Consider the following 22,007-nt stretch of genomic DNA (forward strand, 5'->3'; position numbering starts at 1 on the left):
AAATGTCCTCAGACTATCACAGCTGACCTGTTTTAGGAATGAACATTCTTGGGAGGGTGGTAAATACCGGAGACATGAAGGCAAGATTGATTTGTGATTGTATATTGTTTATTTGGACGGAATATATTGTACATCAGAAACTCTATGAATATACAGTTATGTACACAATAATTACTCGAAAAAATATTTGACATGCTGCATCAGAATCATGGACCAATATACATGATATATGTGAGATAGGGAGTCATCAGTAAACTGCGGCACTGGGTCTCTCGAGCTGAAGTCCCTGATTCTGAAAGACAACCCACTGCCCAGGCCCCAGCCCAAAATGGATGGAACGCATACAAGAAAATGGCACGTACACTAATAGTGTAAACAGTAACATCTTCGCAATCTAATGTACACAACCTACAGAAATAAGGAGATTTTCATTCAATGAAATCTTTGCTTCTAGTAATTCAGTTCCCTTAAAGATGATACACATGGAGTACTTTACAAGTTTAAAAGTCACACAAATGTTGTACTTGAATTGTTTTTTTAGGAAGGCTCTCAACCATCAAACTGTCATGTCCCTAGCCACATAGAAAGATTGCATATCAACATAGCTCAACAACTTTTCATAAAATGTTCACAAAACTTTATCACAGTCTAAGGCTTTTTGCCAATTCTATAGATGTTGCCATTTTGTAACCGCTCAACGATGCGTGATAATTCGGCTGGTGCGGCCTCCTCTAATCCCTCCTTCGTTACCCCGAATACCCAGCAAAGGTAGGGGTCCATTTGCTCCTGGCTTATCTCGGGGTCAATCACAGTTATGGCTTTCCGCAGGTCACTCACCTCAATCTTTTCAGGGCTGAAAAAAGCAAGAGAACCTGTTGATTCAGGATTGTGAAGTAAATTTGGGGCACGCTTTTAGTAGACGATGTATTTGTTGCAATCCATCATGGTATTGATAGCCATTCACAAAGGAAACTTGTCCCTCTGTCCCACCCACTTTGGATTCTACGAAGAATTCTGCCATAATTCTCCCTGAGAGTTCGAATTGAGACGGCCCAAAACTGATCAACTCTCTCTTCAGTCGGAGTTAAGACGAGTATATGACCACATAGTGAGACAGTCTTTGGGATGTTTAAACAGTTTTTAAACATCATCTACTTTCCAAACTTACTTCAAACCGACCATCTCTTGTTTAATTTCTTCCACATAGTCAAGCCGATTCTGCTTCAATAATTTCTTCACTTCGTCGAGGAATGCACCTGTCTTTCCTTCATCATCCTAAAGAAGGACAATAAAGTGCTTTAGGAGAAAGGAGTGCAAAGCTCTTAACAGAGCTACTTGACAGCAACAAGAAGGTTGAAGTTGAAAATGATAGCTTAACCTGTAGGTAAAGATGGATTAAGTCAACGGAACTTGGGGTGAACACAAGACCATTATCACTTAGCCATAACCAGTACCAAACAGATCATCCTTGTAATTGTCACGGTTTTATAGAAATAAGTGGAGCAATCTAATCATAACTTCACTCAAGCACAAGCACATAACATGAGATGAGGCCAGCTTGTTCTGTCTTAGAAGGTGAAATTGCTTCACACTTTTTTGCTCCAAGACCAGCACAATGAGAGAGAAGACAGTAATTACCTCCATGAATAGATTCTGGAACTCCAAGGCCTCCACATCCTTGGCCTCCAACTCTTGCTCTGCAGCTCTCATCATTGGCACCACTGCATCCTCCTCCTTCTCAAAGAACTCGATCAAAGCAGCCTTGAAGTCCTCCTTGGGGATCTGTCCCTCCGTCCCCTTCTCCTGATTGAGCTTCTGCAGATGTCCAACCAATTTGGCAATCGCCTGGTACTGGGAATGGTACAATTCCTCATCAATCTACAAACAAAAGTCGTCAAGAGTCACAAATGAATGAATGTGTGATGAAAATTCAAATGTGGTTCATTGGCCTTTGTCAGGTACTATGATGTCTCTAAATTTTCAGGAGTTTTCAACTTACTCTTGATGATGGATGGAAACCTGTAGGTATACCTTTCCTACTCAACCATCAAGGACGCCAAAGAACCCTATCCTTTCATCTCAAAAGTACTTCTCCCTTCCTCACCTCCTGGAGATTGTACACCCACTCAACCATCACCAACCCCAGGTCGACTTACTGAACCATTTACGACACCAAAGAATGTCCCCATCCGCTCGTCGTGCGAGTACTTCTCACTTGCATCCTGGAGATTGTATGCCCACTCTACGATCATCTGCTCAATGCCAAACCTCTTCTGCAGATATTCGAACAAGAATGATGGCATTGGTTGTTTACTGCCATCTTCTCTCTGAAATAAACAAAACCAGGTAAAGCAACATGGTCATTGATTTAGCCTTGAAATGAGCATTACCTTCATGCTTGAAATTCTCGGAAAAATGGCTTAAAAATATCTTGAACAGAAAAGACCAGACAGAAGCTTATATGCCTCAAACCTACTCCCTGACGAAGAATGGAGAGGAATACTGGCCAGAGGATGCCACCCTGACCACATAAGTCTGTGGCAGAACTCTCTAGGCCAGCTGACTGCATTTCAAAGACTGATGACTGACTGTCTAGCATGCACCTTAAAGTATCAGGGGCAAAGAAGAAGAAGAGTACCTCTTTGTCGGCTGCTGCCTTCTCCTTCCAGATGTCCTTAATGAGAAGAGCACAGTCACGCTTTCCAAGGCGACGATTCCGCACTTTGCCCTCATACTGAAGATGCTTCGGCACAGACTCGTCAGAACCCTATGAAAAAAACAAAGTTCATGTCTAACAATCAAATGCAAAAGAAAGATGCCACAAGTTAAATCTTCAGCAATTCTTTACAAATCAGCAATCTTGTGTCCTTTTGGCACCACCAAAGTTCAAACAGTTGCTGCGACTTATGTGGCAAAAGATGAAGTCGCCAGGTCATTAAATCCAATGGCGTCCAACCATAGTGATGCAGTAGAACCTCCGACGGAATTTGAATGAAAGAGATGGATATATTTGATAAACTTTAACCCACCTTGCCATCAAAGAATTCTGACCCTCCCACATCACCGACGTTCCCTCCAGCAATCTCATTGAGTAGAGCTTCAACCTTTTCATCACTAGTTTTACCCTCGGAGAGCTCCTTCCACCGTCCGATTCCTCCCTGGATAAACTCAGCGCACTTGTCCCACTCTGGCCTGGATACGAGCATAAAGTAAATAGATTGAAGAAACAAGGCAAAGGACATTGTAATAGTAGAATCACATGCAAACCATGAAAGGTTTCAAAAGCCAGGCAACTGATTTCGACTGTCAATTGGTCACCTCTTGACCTTTCGGCATTCCACCCTTCCCCAGATCACACCTGCTCGCCCTACTGGAATCATATCAGGTCACCCAGCTAGCTTCAGTGCTACGTAACTCACCTTGGCGTTGCACTTCTTCGAAGAGTTTCACATTCAGTGTAATATTCATCTCTTTGACTTATGACCTGTTTGTTGACATCAAGCAATGTCCTGGAAAAATACAACAAAAGTTTTCCAAAATGTTTCGAGATAAGACTTCGAAGCAAGAGATAGAGTCTGAAAGTGGACATATGTTCGTACTTCACTCCCCCAGTACATCGCAAAAACAGTAGATCTCCATAGAAGTTGTCAATGGCGTATTGGCCAATCGAATCTGCATCAGCTGTTAGCGTTTCCTTCATGTTGTTCGCACTGGCCTTGGTTGAATAGAAACCCGACTTACTGCACCATCTACAGGCATTCATCAAAAGTTCACTTTCTTATAACAAGACTTTGATGACTAGAATCAGTTGGTCAACTTACTCATGCTCAGCTTGTAACTTTGCCATGTCACTTTCTGATGTCTTTAATGATTCTTCTAATTGCTGAAAATGGTCAAGAAATAGGCATGAGAGACTTCAATAAAGATTTGCAAGTACACCAAAAGTGCCTCATATCAATTGTAGAAAAAGGTGTTACATGCACTGCCTCCTTTTAGTTTTTCAATCACAGTTTCCCTTAATTTCTCAACCAAGAAGGCAATATAGCTACAACAACTTTTTAAACTAAGACTTCAATCATTCAATCATTAAGACTTCAATCATGACAACAGATATAACCAGGGTTTGCGCAGAGAGGGGTGAGATGATTTATTTCAATGAATCTACCGTATATTTTGCCTCAAGTTGTTCATAATCTCTGCGTGGGATGACATCGCTGTAATTAGCTATCATATTGTTTAATCGGATGGATGCTCCTGCTTCATCCTCGCGAGCTTTCCTGAAAAATAAAACATTTTTAAGTACCCACGATAACGTCAAACTGAGACTTTATCAATACTGTAAAATCAGTCAGGAGCTGTCCTGGCATACTGGATGGCAGTTAATTTCAGTAATGAACAGCTGCTTATTGAAAATCATGACTGTAGACCGCTCCTGGTCATGTTAAATAATGGCCACCATATTCAAGCCTTCACAGATAACAGTCACTAAAACAGCATCTTTTGATGATTCTCATCAGATTGAAAGCATAAGAAGAACTATTTGAGCAACTTTCAGTGAAACTCAGTTTTGTTCAAGACAAGGAACAACCATTATCCTTTCATGGACAGATGTAAACATAACAGCTATCTCTCAACTCACTTCAAGGCAATTTTAAGCATAACAGGGTCCACTTCTTCTTCATCCAAATCCTTCATGCCTTGTTTCGATAACGCAATGTCCTCTTGTTGGTATCTGAGATCGTTGATGTCAGACACAAGAAGTTTCCTAGCATCACATTCGTCTCGATACTTTAAATACTCGGCAGAAAGTTCATCTTTTAATTTATCCACAGTCGTCTCAAGATCCTTCATTTCATTCTTCAGGTCAGAGATTTTCTTGTAAAGGCCGCTGTTTTCCTTTTTGAGATCCACAATTTCTGCAAAACAATGCTTAAAGATTAGCTTGGATGAAGAAGAAAACAAGTTTCAGGTGACCAAAGTTTTAAAAAATACCACAACATCAAGTAGTACTAGGAGTCTTTTTCCCGTACTTTGATCAGGGCGACCTAGAAGGGCCCATTACAGATACTTATTTATGTCGTATTTCATTTCCTTTTTTAAATTGTCAAATGACATTACTGGCAATGCCATACCTTGTTTCTCTTGTTCTCGCAACGTCATAATCTTCTGATCACACTGCTCAGAGACAGTAACCAACATCTGTCTGAGTGGGTCCATCTGGCGAATGACTTCCCTCTGATACGCCAACATCATCTCGTACTCGTTCTTGATGGAAGATAGTAGGGGCTTGTAAGTCTTGAAATCTTCAATGAGGTATTCAAACACTTCTCGATGCGCCTGTAATCTTAACTCACTTGGGCCAACTTCTGTCACCCCAAGAGATCGTAGCTCCTTCTTCAAGAAAGACTCTAGTTGATCTAGAAATCTTGGCTTAGGAACAATCTGCGGTTTACCCATGTCTTCCTCATTATATACTACAAGGGATTTGTTCTTCGTCAGGGTAACTGAGGTTCCTGATGATATTTGTCCTGTCGCATGGGCTGGCCATGTTTCAACTGTTCCTGCCTTAGTATCATTGTAGGGCTGGAAAATAAATATCGCAAATGTGAAAAGTTTATTTAAGAAGATGCTATCCATCTCCATGACTTGCTCGAGCAGTAAAGTTCAGCTAAAGGCTTGACCAAATGTGCCCTCTCACCACACTTCAATATTCTAACTTAATCACATCTCTGAGAAAAATATTAATCATTTTCAAGTCTCAATGTCAATGAACTTTTAAATAGATTATTTACCTTCAATGTGTTTGGTGGTGGTAAGGGATGTTTTGGAGCATATCCCGTCAGTTGATAGGGTGCTCCTGTCAGACCTTCAAACTTTGCATTTTTTGCTGATATACTAGCGATTGGCTTTGGGTTGCTGAAAAAATTTTATGAATGATTAATTTAAAATGTTTCCAAAAATCTAATTCATTTCAAAGTAGGCCTAAATACACCTCCCTACAATGCAATGCCGCAGTTTTTTTTATGCAAGCCAAACTGACTCCCACTTCCAGCTCAAGCAATTTGCCAATTCGCAATTAATTGTCTCCGGCCTCTGCACTGCAAAATAAATTTGCGAGGTCATCAGTATGCCAATTACTAGGACTATAAGAGACAGATGATGAGGTGAGGACAATAGTACTATATAGTGTATCCTGTTAATCAATTTCTAAGAGTGTTTTGTCCATCTGCAGAAGAAATGGGGTTCCGGTTATTTACATTAGGGGTCTGGCGAAATATGGGTATGTTTGACAGATGTCATTCCTCAAGCAATTTTTGGCCTCTTAGAGCAGAAGTAAAAAAGGACTGTCGCCTATCAAATATCTACCTCCCAATAGGAGGTAGTCTAGCTAGTGCTAGACGCTCCATAGACATCTTGCTCCCTTGAAAAAGGTGAAAAAAGCTAAATAAATAAATTTATTTTTCCCAATTTTTAGATTTTGGCGTTTGGGAAGATGGCGGTCGTTGCCTTAGCAACATCTGTCACAAATCGGTCTGAAACGGTTTTCCCGATTACATTCATTTACCATGAAGTTATAAAATTAATTGAGAGTATGCTTCCAAATCTTTTAAGTATTTGTTCCATTTTGTACAAAGAAGTAATTTTATTTTACTTTGATTTTACAAGTTGAAATTACGACATCATATCTTTGGTATTCGGCCCCAAGAGCAAACTACTGGCTGAAACTTTTGGAAACATCAGATTATCAAACAATTTCATCAGAAATGTACCCATGTTCATCTATTTTATCAATATATAGGGAGATTGGACCTTTTATTTTAGAACAACAAAAACATCGTTCCGTATTACGACACTTTCGATGACGCCTTGCTCAATTTAAAACGGTTGATTTGATTGGCAAAAATTTTAGCATGTTCCATTTTTGACCAATCAGATAATTTCTTACAGAAAATCTTGTTCATCCGGGTTATTGAAGAGTAATGAACAAAAATGGCGACTACTTCTGCTGGAACTTCGTCGAACGAGATGCAAAATCCTCTTCAACAGGCATTTTCGGATCGTTTAAAACGCATCTATCCTGCTGTAAATGAAGAGGAGACACCACTACCCAAGTCTTGGAGTCCAAAGGACAAATTCAACTACATCGGACTGTCACAAAACAATCTGAGAGTTCACTACAAAGGTTTGTGTTTTTCTCCACTTTTTCGATTTCGTCATCGACGCAATGTTTTGGTGCGATTTTTCCCTTTTTGTGAACGTAAAATCACTTTTCATTGATCGATATTATTGTCTTCACCAGCTTTATGTCTCGAACTGAAGATTAGCCAAAGTATTCCCGTTCGTTGATTTTGAATATAGCCCTATTCGCTCTCATTTCTTTGTTATTTTTGTTGATGGTTTTCATCCAGGAGGCCTAGCCCTATTGGCCCCTATAGGCTATAGATCCATGCACTTGATTGGGAGCACCGTTTACGTAACGTAGTGTTGGCCATCGTCACATCACCATGCATTTTTACATTACTGTGATGTGGCGTGACATCTTCGTAAACGTTGTTCACAATCAAGTGCTTGGATCTACACTGGCTTCATCTTCGATCTTGACTTCAGTTCAGAGACTTCATTTACTTTGTCTTTGACGTTGGTTGGCTTTTGGCCGATGTTGAAGGCCGATGTTGAAGGCCGAGGTCGGACCAACAAACCATCTTTTATACAATAGATCTTCACGGTCAATGACGCCATGCCAGACGACAATGCCCCTTGAGCCTTTAACTGTGAAGATCTATTGTAAAGATGGTTTGTTGGTCCGACCGGTAGGGTGGTACTGGCATATCTTGCAAAGGGCCTATAGACCGCATTAGATAAATTGGTCAGTGGCTGCGTTATAACAACAAATTAATGCACATGAATACCCCGTACACGCGGGCCGGGATGATCACGATGTTTACAAGGTGCTGGCCAACTTTCCATTGTGGTCAATGTAAGTATTACAGATAAGACAGTAGCCCTGTAATAGGTTAACTAATGAATTTCTATTGTCCACCTGGCAACTACTTTACTGAAGTAAGCAAGCTGGTCCGTCTGATAATTCAAGTGGGAAAATCGAACCCTGTCAAGTTACATGTATGTTTTTAACAAAAAAAAGTATTCTTTTTCACTGTTTGCTGTCTGAATCTTGCTTTAGTATAGCCTTCAAATTATGTTGATAAACTAACAATGATAACCAGATAGAATACCTGAGCCAGTGTCTGTGACCCAAGCCTATAATAAAGCAGGGTGCACCATTGCTTGACAGTGTAAAGTAAGCACTCAATGCCTATCCCACTGTGAAACACTCGTTGATGACCTGTCTTTGTTGGACACCAACCTTTGAAACATTCTGATGGATACAATACGGTCCAAATCTAAATTGGGTTTGTTTAGCTGAGTCATCACTGTTTTCATTGCAGCTGTTAGCAGACTGAATTTGTATTCATTGGCCCAATAGCCCCATTTAATAGTCAGATATGAATTTTATTATTGTAGAATGATACATATTCAAGCTCTTGAAAAAGAAAAGGTCATCTCCCCCAGCTGGTGAAGACAGAAGTTTATATCTCCCCCAGCTGGTGAAGACAGAAGTTTATGTTCTGTACATGTATATCGTTTAGTTGACCTATTAATAAGATTTTCCAGCCTTTGCTAAAGGAATATACATTGATTTTACAACAATGCCTCCCTATGGCTGATCAAGATGTCTGCACCTCTAGTGGTAAAAGTTGCTCTGAATTCTCAAGTGGGCAATCAGGCATGTTATGTGTGGGACATCACCATTAAAAATAATGTTATGTAACAATAACTAAACATGCTTGCGTTAATTGTGGATTATATGAACATGTTTATGATCGAGCATTACATACCAAGCAGGCTTATGCATGTTGCACAATTGACAATTCATTGGCAGCATGTGAATGTTAATGTTGTGACTTAATAATCCGTTACCTATTACATAATGATATAGCCCCCACATGTATATAATATATATAATGTAAACACACAATGTTTTGGAGATGGGAAGATATTCCAGTCAACCCCATGGCCAATTCTCTCATTGATTCATAAGAACCTTGCTCCTTTGTAATGTCCCTGATGAATGATGTTTGGTATGTACAACCTGCCTTGACCTAGTACTCATCATTCATGACTGTTGCTGTGGCTCTTATTCAAGTCATTGTGGATGCATAGACACACCTCTAAATCCCTTTCAAAAAAGCATGTTGAATAAGTATTGTACATGTACTTTGAAGTCTTAGGCTAGACTTAAATTCTACAGCTGTTTATTTTGGATTCTGCAGGATGGGTTTGGACATTGATTGAAGTTGAATATGAGTGTATGGGCTTGGTATACAATCATGAGAGGTACAGCAGTGTCACAGCTGTTGAACTATTCAAATATCATCAAAACAGTGTTGTTTGTGGAATTGAGTTTACATTTTAGACATGAATGAATTATTCATTGATCGACTTATTTGATGAGGTAAAATTTAAAAAGCTATGTCAATCGTTATCATAAAAAAATTATCAGGTGTCTTGCTTGAATAGTGTGATGAATGTCTGACCTCTTTCATGATGACTTGTGATTTTACTTGCGTTGCGTTGTGTGTTTCCTTTAGCTCTATATTTCTTATTTACCAACTGTCTTGGAGGTTTTCATTGAAAGGTTATCAAATTCTTAAGAAATATTGGCAAAATTCACTCTTTACCCATGATAATGCAATGCTCTCCACCTTGTTTCCCACTGGCCCTCAAGGGGTTAACCATTCTTGTCATTCATAACATTACATTATTGGCTGAGTTGTATGGAGTGTGTAGAGCATGCTGACTGTGGCTGGCAGAGTGTTACAGTTTGTATTGAAATATTGATCCCCATGAAACCAGATGAAAAATTAACCCTTTCTGAGTCCTGCTGAGTGATGCACTGTAGTGTAATGTCATCAGTCAATGGCAACGTCTCATCTACGGAGCAACGTTTTGTCAGTGACGTCAGTTAGTTTTCCTACTCCTAGTGTGTGTGTGTGCGTGTGTGTGGGGGGCGGGGGGAGGGGTATCTGTGAATTCCTACTATGAAGGGTTTACCGGTTAGAGTCATGATCTTGGTGTTACTGGTTGCAGTCCTGTAATGATGAAAGCTGTTAGGTGCAGATGGTGCTATTGCAGATGCTACATGTATGATATGTGCTTCATTCGGAGCACCTTGACATGAAATCTACAGAACCAGTGCCCTTCATTCACCACTTGATAAACTGCGCCATCAATCGGCATCAAGAATTGCCCAATTTGCTGGTGATCAGATCAAAGCCCATTGAAAAGCTGAGCTATATGTGTCAGCACCACCTCGTTCCTATGGAAACTGTCACTAAGGTTTCTCTACCAGGAGCTCACATACAAGGAATGGAGATAATCATTAACCCTTTGCTGGAAAACTTAGCATTGAATGAGGGGAGATCCACAGTTCAGCAAATGCTCTGACTGGGTCGATTCTATTTCTCATTCAGTTCCATTGTAAAGCAGTTCAATAACAGTGCTGTGTCGGTTTTATTTCCATGACCAATGTTTATTTTGCGATGTTTTTCATTTCAGGGGTTGGCAAGAACCACAAAGATGCAGCAAGCGTGCGTGCCTCTCACCCCATACCAGCATCATGCGGCATTTATTATTTTGAGGTCAAAATCATCAGCAAAGGACGAGATGGGTGAGTACGGTAATCATTCTGATTCAATTTACTATTAGTTTTATAATACAGTTGTTTTCCTGATTAAAAATGAGACGAAACCAAACACCTAGAGGGGACTGTTTATGATGGCAAAATTGCTGTACACAGCATTTTGAGATGAATTTCAATCAAGGCCTGAAAAGAACAAGTATATTCTCACTTCAGTTATTTGAATGAATTGGGTTATCGTGCCATGTAAGCTAGCTCCAGGTTCATTTGAACCTGCAAGTTATTTCAGGCAAGTTATCATCATAATACTTCTTACTGCTGTTATTTCGACTATTTGAAGGTGTAAGTTTAAGTCTCCAGCATTGCTAGAACATACTTCTTCAACTAATGTACTTGTTGATGGGTTTGAAAACAGCATTGCTGATGGTATCCCATGGCGTTTGCGGGAATCGAAGAAGAATCCCAAGCAACCACCATGATTGAGAATAAGGTTACTGTTCACCTGGCAGTGCCAAAAGGTGATATTCAGAAGTTATCTTTCCAACAACTTGTCTGCTCTTACATTGTTCTGAGTCTGATATAAGTGTTAGTTGTTAGCCAAGGATGTGTGTATTGCCAGCCTGGGTGATACAGCCTGGGCTGGTGGATCACATCAGGAATTTTCCCAAAGGTTAGCAAAAAAATGCATACGTTTTTCCCACCGTGTCCATTCTATTTATAATTGATAAGTTTGAAGTGGTGAGCTGCTCTGAATGTGTATTTCAAAATAATAAATTTTGTTGACGTACTGAAACTGAAGCACCTGACCGAAGTGTAGAAGTCATTCAAAAGATCCTCCCCTTGCATGTGACTGTGATAGGTACCGAACTGAAGTGACCTCGGCCGGTGGATGCCCAGGAAGGAAATTATTCAGATTGCAAATTGAAGATTGATCTTTGCACAATTTGATTGCTGTCTATGTTTTACCATCAGATTTTATTTCAAGTTTCTGTTTGCTGTGCTACAATGAGCATGCACAAGTTTCTTGCTCAGAGCTGATGCCTAGATTTGAATCTGGAGGAGGTATTACTATTATCATGCTCAGTGTTATTAGGTATAAAATATCACGTTCAGTTTTCAGGAGCCTTGGATACGTTGCTGATTGCTACAAGATATTCAGTATGATCAGTATTGATGATATTTGCAGCTTGCCTGATGTCTATTGCAAATAGTTGCAAATATTGTGCTACCTGACAGGTTCACCTATAATTTGCATTTCATGCAGATAATTTTGGGCTCTCAGTCAGTCCCTTCTTCAAGCCTACTTCAAAACATCTCATCCTTTGCCATTGAATACTTCCATGGCAATTATAATATATTGAGTAAAAACGTAAATACAACCATCAGTCTGGCCTAATCGGTATAGGCCCCGAAGCTGGTGCATCCTCCTGTATTGACCTTGGCATACAGTAGTGAGCATGTACCCATTCATCATGTACATTCTATCAAGTACGCAGTAATGTAACATTGTTGTTGTGCGTCTGCATGTACTCGATCAATACATGGTTCAGGGTATTAGTTCCCCAGCAAAACATTGGATTATGAACGAGTATTTGTGTGACGTTGTTTTTGAATAAAAACACTGAGAAGGAAAGGAAAAGCTTTGGTTTGGGTAGGCCTAGTGTTAGAGCTGGTTGATAAGCCCAATAAAAAAGCTTACTTTGAGAACCATTTTAATCACAAATGCCTGAATGGCCTGGTCAATGGACCTGCAGTAATTTGGTAGTTGTTTACTGCTGCTAATGTTCCATGATGTAGACCAGTTTATATGGTCCTGCTCCTTGAAACAGAGATTGTTGACTTTACCATTCTTAGTGACAGTGTGCATCCGTATGATGTCACCATCATCAGCTGATAGCTTTCCTGGAAAGTCATAAAGTGTTGCCAGAGATTTATGTCCTTTGTGAGAGGTTTTGTCAATTCAAGCAGGGATAAAGAGCAGGTTATCATCGTCCTGGTCATGGCCATCAGGACAGCTTCTGTAGTGTGAAGGGATGGTTTGCATAATGCTTAGAGGCGATATGATACACTGAATGTATGCAGGGAGTCTGTTGTCTGCAGCTAATCTTCATCTTGACCCAAAAAGTGTTAACATTCACAAATTGATAAACATGTATCAAATGTGCTTGTCCTGAATCTTGCTATCCCAAAGAATCCCAGGTAGCTGGTAAAGTATCACGGTTTCTGTGTATAGAACACTGCGTCTGATTGTAGGTGAGCCAGGATGTAAACAGCAACAACAATAGTTTTGTGGCCCTGCCAGGAGAAACATGCGGCTTGGGCTCGAGTTTCTGATCAAGATATCAGTCAAGTTCATCACCTGATGTGAGCCTCCTCAAGGCCGCACCCAAGCTGTCCTTAGGAGTGTTCCTTCACTAATACTTCAGGACCTAGCTTGCTTGGCATTTGAGTCTGACTGAGATATTGTTTGTTCTTTCTTTCTAGATACATGGGTATTGGTCTCTCAGCTCAGGGTGTCAACATGAACAGATTACCAGGTGAGTATACAGAAGTCCTCACCGACCGTGAACAAATTCAGAAACGTGGCAAGTCGGGGCTAGCCTAAACAGATGAGATTGTACTGTCTGTTGTAAGATTCAGCTCATGTTCTCTTTGCGCCAAACCTTGAGAGCCCGGACACCTTGACTTTAGATCCAGTGTCAGTATACCCACAGGCGACTTCATTAAAACCTCTGATATTGTTGATATAAATACAGTTTTTCACTGATCGCCCATAAAAAATCTTGTTATTTCTGCATGGTTTGTCAGCTTGATATAATCGCTGCAGTAGAAATCAATTTTTTCCATTGGGGAAATCATGATAAAATGCTACAGAGAAGTGATTAGCGTTATGTGCTACGTTGGGAGGAGCTGGTCTCGTAGCCCCACCCAATATATACGCGATTTATGATGTAAGCTAATGGTCCACCTTGCTTGATCTTAGAAAATTAATCGGCTTGGTTCTTGATTAAAAGAGGTCATTTATCACCAAAACCGGCTAAAAAGCATCTACACAGTATATCTGGCTGTGTTCACAACAGCAATGTTGTAATATTCAGTGTGTATTTACGTAATTTCATATTCAAAATGCAATTCAATTTTGAAAATGTCAGGCGTAGGCCTCACAGTGATCATAAGTGATGCCATGATCTATAGACATCTTACATTTATATGTTATTGTAATTCTATTTGATTTGATTAGCAAACCGTTCCTGTGAACTATGTGATTTGATTAGGGTTATTAAGTGCCTGTTTGTTCACAGTGTATGTAAAGCTATTGGAAATAATCTGGGTTTTGACTGGCCAGGTCTGAAGTTTGTGTTTACCTCGACGCCATACATCTGTTAAGTATGTTAATAAATGGCCTGAGCACATTGAAATTTCGCTGTCTATCAGGTCAGGGTCGAGCCCACAGAGGTTTGAAATGTTCAGGCCCTAAATTGTCAATGCAATGTTGAATGTTACTCCTCAAGCTTTACTGCAAAAAACCAGTGACCCTCCCCTGTGAAGACTGCTTCCAGACTTGAACCGCTGCTGCTGGCTTATGTGTGGCAATTCGCATTGATTTTCCACAGAACTAAAAAAAAAGATAGATTTCTGTCTTTAGTAAGATAAAGATTCAGAGCACACTGATGTTTCTCTGGCCTGTGCATTGTTTCGTCATTTACGATTTAGAAGTAGCTTGTTAATGTCTTGTTTGATTGTACCTAGGTTGGGATAAACATTCATATGGTTACCACGGTGATGATGGCCACTCGTTCTGTTCATCTGGGACTGGCCAACCATACGGTCCGACATTCACCACCGGAGATGTGATCGGCTGCTGTGTTAATCTCATCGAAAATACATGTTTCTACACAAAGAATGGTGTCAACCTCGGTATAGCATTCTTAGATCTACCAGTAAGTAAGGTGAACATTCTGTTTGATTTCTCAGTTGATGGATCCTTCCTCAAAGTGCTTCTTCATGCCTTAGTTATCCTGGAGTGTTAGAGAGCAACTACTTAGCTTTCATCTAACCTTCGTAACTGTTACAGAAAATAACTGAGTAATAACTATGGACATGATCAATGTTTGGCTCTATCCCCAGTGTATCCAGAGTAACCAAGGAATTGAACACAAGCCAACAGGATTTAGTCATTAGATTGAATCAATGGTGATTGTTATGAGTAATCGTGTAAATAATGATCATGTTTTCTGATACTGCCAAATCTTAGCTGAAGTGGGGTGTTCATGCTGCTGTCCATGAATCAATACTGTTAAATGTGCTGTCCTCTGCCTGTTGTTCTCCACTAAGGGAGATTATTGGCAGGAGCTATGAATGTGGTCAGATGAAGTTTCACAGGGTGACCTATAGGTAGCTCTATTACCTAACCATACATGAGCACTATTCACTCTTGTACAAGAAATCATATCATCACTCAATCAAGCCAAGCCCAGTGCCCTCCAAGCTCTTACTGGCCACCTGGAGACCATTAGTTGGCCCTCTCAGCTCATGACTTAAGTCCCCATCTGAAGATTGCTCTATTTATGATGCTTTTTGTCCTTTCAGCCTAATCTCTACCCCACTGTAGGCCTTCAGACACCAGGAGAAGTGGTCGAAGCAAACTTTGGTCAACATCCATTTGTGTTTGACATAGAAGACTATATGAAGGTAGGTCGTTTTGCATCACACTATTTACTATAGCTGCGCTTACACCACGAAATATTGGTGGACCAATTGCACTTACACCACCACATTGCCGCGACAAATTGGTTCGGCAATCCATTGCCGATACAAATTGCCGAGCGAATTTGTCCCACCAAGCTTGATGGTCCAAATTCGCCCGGCTTGTTAAAAGCTCGGCTTTGTCGTGGTGTACGCGCAAATGGTTCGGCAATTAGCTAGTTAGATGGTTCGGCTCCAGGCGGCGCTTTCGAAATGGCGCTTTCTGCGCATGCAATTTATTGTTTGCGCGCCATCTGTAGCCGGATTTTATAACTAGCTGCAGCGCTGGTGTAAGCGCTTGGTGGATTTTCGATGGTGCGGCATTGGTTCCCGAACCAAGATTGGTGGTCCATTTTCAGGTGGTGTAAGTGCGGCTAATGTCGCAATGTTTGTTTGATTACAGTGGAAGATAATTGGGGCAGTCTAGTTACTATGTTATACAAGGCTGAAAAAAGATGTGATGCTCCACTTGGTAGCGATCAAAACTGCCCCATCTGGTACATGTGATGATCTAAAAGCTTACTTACTGCTGTGATCTTTCTTTGTTTCAGGAATGGCACATGAAAACTCACACCACAATCGACAGGTTCCCTGTTAGTGATATCAAAGGAGAATGGCAAACAGCACTACAGAAGTAAGTGGAAGAAAACTGCTGCAATCATAATCAGGCTTTGCAAAAATGAGCCACCCCAGGCTTAAGTCATCTCAACTAAAGACAGCATTACCTGAATATGTCACAACCTGAAAAAGGGGGTCTATTTGCTTAGTTACCCTCTCCTTTCTCTACAAAACAAGAGGTATTGATTTCAAGTTGGAATGCGTGAGACTTCTATATCACCACATGGTCAGTTGTGATGCAGTGTTGGCCATTTCCTTCTCACATTTTCACTATGAGGATATGTTTTGATATCATAGCCGGTATGTTTCTTTCAGAATTGTCTCCACATATCTGGTCCACCATGGTTACTGTGCCACAGCGGAGTCCTTCGCTCGCAGCACTGGACAAGCTTTCCAAGAGGAACTGGCTTCCATCAAAAACAGACAAAGTGAGTTGGAATCGGGCAAAAGAGACCAGAATAATCATGATCTGACCAACTAGGGGCCCTGTCTTCATTAAATTTGAATTCAATTACACTGTCCTCATCATCGTTATGACATGAACTACTCTCCAACGTTTGAACAAACTGCACAACAGATCAGAGCATCACGGCTGAAATGGCGCTGAAGTTGAAAAAATGCATAGTTGATGTTTCTAGAAATATTGTCCAGGATTGATATATCTCAAGTTCTATAAGTTTCATATACCCATACTCTATTTCAGGAATCCAGCGACTAGTATTAGGAGGGCGAATGGGAGAGGCAATAGACACTACACAACAACTATACCCAGGACTATTAGAACGTAATGCAAATCTCCTATTCATGCTCAAATGTAGACAATTTATCGAAATGGTCAATGGGACGGATAGCGAGGTGCGTGGGGCAGCTATACGCAGTCCTCGCTCGCGTCATGGCAGCGGGAGTAACAAATCAAGTCCTAGCATGAGTCCTGTTCACCACACTCACCTTCATACACACCGATCTACTGCTAGTGGGACGTTATCGGGCAACTCTAGCCCAAACAGGATTATCACAACTAAAGGACAGCACACAAACAATAGCAGTAACAGTAGTAATTCACAACAGAATGACTTGCAAACTATATCAGAGTCTGAGATGAATGCAGCAAATGTGGCGCTAAATGGCGAGTCTAGTTCACGGCTGACGGATAGTGATGTGGAGATGGAGGATGAAAGGGTGGTTAGTAATGGCACATCGTCTAGTAATAGTACCAATGGAATCATGAACGGGAGTAGTCTCCTCATGGATGAGGAATGTGACATGGGTAAGTACAATTTCTAAGCATTCGTATCAAGAGTTTGTTGTTGTGTCTGACTACAGTTGGGTGCCATTGGTGAGTTATTAGCCTAAGAGAGGTGGATGTTTGAATGTTTAACAAGCTTTTCTCTGAATTCGAGGTTTGTCTGACTTGTTACTGCCCGCCATATTTCAGAAGTGGAGCAGTCAACCTTGTCCAAGCGTCAGCTGTGCGGTGGATCCCAGGCCGCTATAGAGAGGATGCTGCAGTATGGCCGTGAACTCCAGGCCATGAGCGTACAGCTGAGAAGAGAGTACGGCAAAAACGAGGCCAATAAAAAAGCTCTACAGGTAAAGAAAATATGGTTTCTTCTCTAAACTTTTCTGTCTGAGGATAATCTTATTTTCTTTAAGTCCATGTGGAAGAACCATGTGAATTTATGGAATTTAAGCACTGAGAACTATAACTGTTCACTAGTTCTCCCTGGATTCCTATAGACTGTCAAAGGGTTTAAGCCAGCTAAAGGGCACCAGGAAAAGGGTGCCTCTTCTCCCACCGACACAGTATATTACTAAATGTTTGTAAGATTGTAGTTCTGTGTCCTATGCTAAGGTTTCAATTTTGCCTCTTCCTTTCTTCCCATTGCAGGATGCATTTAGTCTGCTGGCTTACTCGGATCCATGGAGCAGTCCTGTAGGAAATCAGTTAGAACCAGTCCAAAGAGAACCAATATGCGCTGCTCTAAATAGTGCCATACTAGGTAAGATACATGAAAATCCAGGATCTAGTTGAGATACGCTGAACGGCTTACCGGTACTCATAAGTTATCAAAAGACTTGAAACATACCTTATATAAAAAGACGATTATAATGGCCTCGAATTGACCTGTTTCCCATTTCAATTTCAGAATCGCATGGTTTACCCAAGCAACCTCCTCTAGAACTAGCAATCGGCCAGACTACCGAGTGCATGAAGCTTATGTCCAAAGCCGGCATTGGATCATGTGCCTTCGCCAGTATAAATGACTATCTACACTAGCTTCCAGTCTCTTCCGAAACTCAGTAACTATTACACCATTAGCGCATCAGCCGTTGCAACAAGATAGGATTTGCCTTGTCTGGGGTGTACCTTGAATCCGGAACATTCCAATTGATTGGGTTAACCAGGTTATCCCGGGACTAGTCAACTGTTGACAAGTTTTATCTTCTGTGGACAAATGTTCAGTCTATATATTCCCTAAGATTGCGGAGCAGGGCTATCAACTCGGGTTCATTTGTCTGACAAGTGTGCCATCTAAAGTTCATGTGACACACCAAACTGTTAGTTTTTGGTTAACCCATTGAACAAATGCATAGAACAGGGGAATCGTCCTGTTAAGCAGTATAGCCTGTATGTTTGTCCACTTTTACCTTGAGCCTGGGTAAGGTCACTGGTGTCAGCTGTCGGATACTGGTTCGGCAGGCTGGCGACCGTGAGAAATGGTATTACTCTTCGCATAATTGGAACTGTCTGCGTGATTATGTGTCACCTGGATATGAGGTCTTGTTTTGTTGCAGCAGTTGTTTTGATTGGTGCATATTGTGTCATCATGAAATTATGGGACGCTCTGGAGAAAGTCGTGCAGGATAGGTTCTCTATGGAGCAATATCTGGCTTGTTGAAGCCTGCTTGAACATTAGTCAGTATGCAGAGCTGTGGAAAGGTCTGTTCAAAAATCACCTTGGAGCCACAAGACTGTTGCGAGTAACTTTGCAAGTTCATAATCATACAATGTCACTTGTACATTCAACATGTGTTTGTTCAGAGTGTTGTATGCAGTAACCTCCTATGGACTTGACGGTACCCTTATTTAGTATCAGCAGAAAATTGTAAATGACCTTCTCGAAATATATCATATTGGAACTTTAGATGCGAAAAGTTTAAAATTTTTGGGTTTTAGTAACTTTTTTTGGTTAAATAGACACCCCCACTCCACAAAAGGTTCAGAAGAAATTTAACTTCAGGTAAAAAGGATAGAGATTTGATGGTCAGTTTTGTACTCCACAGTGTTTGAAGCGGGTTCTCAGCTGCTGAAGTGATAAATTGTAACATTGTGAGACTTCCCTGTTTAAATAGTGATATCAGTTTCGTATCGTGAAAACCTCTGTGCCAACTAGAGCGTGGTTGTTCACACAGCTTCAGGTGCTTATACTGATGTTATGCAGTGAACAGATTTTACTGTTAGGGAGTGCAAAAAGGTGGCGAGATATTGTCTTGAAAAATGCAATAGGCCAGTTGAAAATGTGATGATGAAAAAGCAGCAGAGGCTTGCCTTTTCGGTCGGAGACCTATTGGAACAAAAGAGTCATCTGGGCAGACCCTGACGCTGGTTCCTCATTCTCAGGACTGCATCTGTGGGTGTCCTATCTGTGATTTAGAAATGGCAGTTAAAAGTTGGGAACGAGTTTACAATCCCCGATCACGGCCCAAAAAAGGTCATCAATTGACGAAATAAGTGCCACTGTTCAATGGATGTGTAGTTGAATGCGATCAAATTACGTCATATCCATTCGGAAATTGTAAATTCTAACCGAAAGTTGAAAGCCAGGTACAGAAGACATCAATGAGTAAGTTGGTTCAAAAGTAGTTCAAATACTTATATAGTGCCAAGCGTAGAAGGTTATCTGGTGGCAAGTACCAGGTGTGTCTCCATATATTGTGTAATGAGTGTATGATGTATATTCTCAGGACAACTACCCATTGCTGTTGTAAGTTTATTCAGAATTTTATAAATCCTGTCTTTTTTGTACATATTTCATTCAGATTATGATGTGGTAGTTGTGATGAGGTTGCAGTGGTTTATTGTCAATATGAAAGAGTCTATTGAACCACTGCTCGCTGCAGTCTTGGTTGGGAATAAATGCCATTTTTGGCTCGGCACACTCTTGTGCTTGGGTAGTAGGGTTCAACCATTAAGTACATTTACAAAACATCATTTGGGGCCTTTGTCAGCTTGAGGAGCATTGTCATGTGACCTAAGTACAGTTCCCTTGTCATGAAGTTGGCAGGTGATATCGTGACTTTAGGGGTCTGTGAGTGTGTTTGGCTTGCCGGCTTTATGATAGCTGTTAGTGTGTATACATCCTTAATGGTTGATCTCTCATAGCCTATGGATCTTAAGGCGAGATCCAAGCTGTCTGGTTAACCTCTTCTGGATCTCAGCTTGGTTCAGACTTGCAGTAGGCCTTGGCTCTAGGAGGTCATCTTACTCTAAGGGTTTTCACAAGTCTTGAGAGGTTGAAGGTGATGGTGCCTATTGTAACCATCTGGGAGGGACTGGTTGAGGGCAAGAAACTGAAAGTGTATGTTGAAGTTAACTGCTTCTCGTGTGTTATTGTAGATTAAAGTGAGAGATGGCAGTAAGTTGGCACATAGATCATCATCCATCGCTATGCATGTTCTCTTCTCGCCAAGGTTTTGATATAAATGAATGATAAATTATTTCTGCACTAATTATGGTTATTTTTGTAAAAATAAACCACGATACGATTTCAATTTGATGGAAGTAGTCGGGAAATCACTGATAAATTTGACTTGTGTAGAGTTGAGGACTTTTTTATCATTTGTACCAGGGTAGTGGCAGATTATAGCATGTTACGGTGTCGGACATATTGATGTGGAAGGAGGTGAAGGCACCACCAGATCTTTAAACAACCTCTCATTATCATCAGACCAACTTGATTTGTGATGTCATTTAAAGGCGATAAGATGCAAATTTTACCATGTTGACCTCCAGAAAACAATCAAAAATTAAAAAGGGTCCATTTCCTTTCAACGGTGTGTATTTGGTGTAATTGAGCAGTCTGTGGTAAAGACATGCTGCTATCATGCCCAGTACCTGATTGCTGTGTTGGTTTGGTAGTAGGATTATGATGACAGAGAATGATGGCATCACCTGGGGAAAGAGTAGGCTGAGTACAGTTACAAATGGTATTGTTATGATTGCCCAAATTCTTAGGTAGTCCACCCATGATATATATCACAATTCAAAAATGTAGATTTTTATCTTGCACCCTGATTTCCTATCATATGTCAAATTGGTTCGTTATTCTGGTTATTATAGCAATGAATGATGTAAATGTACCAAAACATACGATTCATAATAAAACTAAAAATGCAATGAAATGATTCCTCTTTCAGTTCTTACTCTATTGTGTTGGGTGTGACAGCTTGTATAAGTTCATGGACATGTATTGTCTTCAGTGCAACTACAGGGCTATGATGTAGGACGATATATCAGCAGCGCTATCAAGCATTTATCACATTCATCATCCAGGTCATCTTGATTGTTCAAGGAGCTCAATTGGAACATGTCCAGCTTCTACACGTGGGGTAGGATGGCTGGTCAGCAGTGCTATCCAGCTCTCAATGACATTGATCAACCTGGTCACCTTGAAAAGCTTGGATCCTTGATTGTTCAAGGAAGGAGCTCAAGCTTCTACTTGTTAGGTAGGATGGCTGGTCAGCAGTGCTATCAAGCTCTCGTGACATTGATCATCCTGGCCACCTTGAAAAGCTTAGATCCAGGCCAAAGACCATTGTTGTGGAAACGTAACAAATCACACGGGTCTCTTGAGGACAAAGTCACAACCACAATACAGGCACAGATCATGGAGAAAACTTGTGGGATTGGTCAGTACATGTAGGCACAGGTGAGCTTGGACAG

At 40.8% G+C, this 22,007-nt stretch overlaps 2 protein-coding genes across 2 annotated transcripts; one reads left to right on the forward strand and one right to left on the reverse strand.

Moving 5' to 3' along the window:
• Positions 1 to 529: 529 nt before the first annotated feature.
• Positions 530 to 6,503, reverse strand: LOC135495496 (translin-associated factor X-interacting protein 1-like). Its single transcript, XM_064784210.1, has 13 exons — positions 6,367 to 6,503; positions 5,793 to 5,916; positions 5,133 to 5,583; positions 4,640 to 4,916; positions 4,166 to 4,277; positions 3,822 to 3,883; positions 3,420 to 3,509; positions 3,030 to 3,192; positions 2,639 to 2,767; positions 2,157 to 2,327; positions 1,639 to 1,878; positions 1,169 to 1,275; positions 530 to 853 (listed from the first exon to the last, which is right to left on the reverse strand). The coding sequence occupies exons 1-13, from the start codon at positions 6,411 to 6,413 to the stop codon at positions 649 to 651; spliced, it is 2,178 nt and encodes a 725-aa protein (XP_064640280.1). The 5' UTR covers positions 6,414 to 6,503; the 3' UTR covers positions 530 to 648.
• Positions 6,504 to 6,984: 481 nt separating this feature from the next.
• Positions 6,985 to 21,469, forward strand: LOC135495507 (ran-binding protein 9-like). Its single transcript, XM_064784226.1, has 11 exons — positions 6,985 to 7,183; positions 10,618 to 10,729; positions 13,184 to 13,236; positions 14,450 to 14,640; positions 15,290 to 15,391; positions 15,997 to 16,079; positions 16,379 to 16,491; positions 16,767 to 17,330; positions 17,499 to 17,653; positions 17,952 to 18,063; positions 18,211 to 21,469. The coding sequence occupies exons 1-11, from the start codon at positions 6,991 to 6,993 to the stop codon at positions 18,339 to 18,341; spliced, it is 1,809 nt and encodes a 602-aa protein (XP_064640296.1). The 5' UTR covers positions 6,985 to 6,990; the 3' UTR covers positions 18,342 to 21,469.
• The last annotated feature ends 538 nt before the right edge of the window (positions 21,470 to 22,007 follow it).

This window comes from Lineus longissimus, chromosome 11 (genome assembly GCF_910592395.1).
Source record: "Lineus longissimus chromosome 11, tnLinLong1.2, whole genome shotgun sequence".
NCBI lineage: Eukaryota > Metazoa > Nemertea > Pilidiophora > Heteronemertea > Lineidae > Lineus > Lineus longissimus.

Excerpts from the sequence above, each read along its gene's own strand:
- LOC135495507 (XM_064784226.1), top strand. The coding sequence starts at position 6,991 with ATGGCGACTACTTCTGCTGGAACTTCGTCGAACGAGATGCAAAATCCT. Across the intron at positions 16,492-16,766 it reads TTCCATCAAAAACAGACAAA|GAATCCAGCGACTAGTATTA; the intron begins GTGAGTTGGAAT and ends ACTCTATTTCAG. Across the intron at positions 18,064-18,210 it reads TCTAAATAGTGCCATACTAG|AATCGCATGGTTTACCCAAG; the intron begins GTAAGATACATG and ends TTTCAATTTCAG.
- LOC135495496 (XM_064784210.1), bottom strand. The coding sequence starts at position 6,413 with ATGTCTATGGAGCGTCTAGCACTAGCTAGACTACCTCCTATTGGGAG. Across the intron at positions 3,510-3,821 it reads AAGTTACAAGCTGAGCATGA|GACATTGCTTGATGTCAACA; the intron begins GTAAGTTGACCA and ends GTATTTTTCCAG. Across the intron at positions 2,768-3,029 it reads CAGAATTCTTTGATGGCAAG|GGTTCTGACGAGTCTGTGCC; the intron begins GTGGGTTAAAGT and ends TTTTTTTCATAG.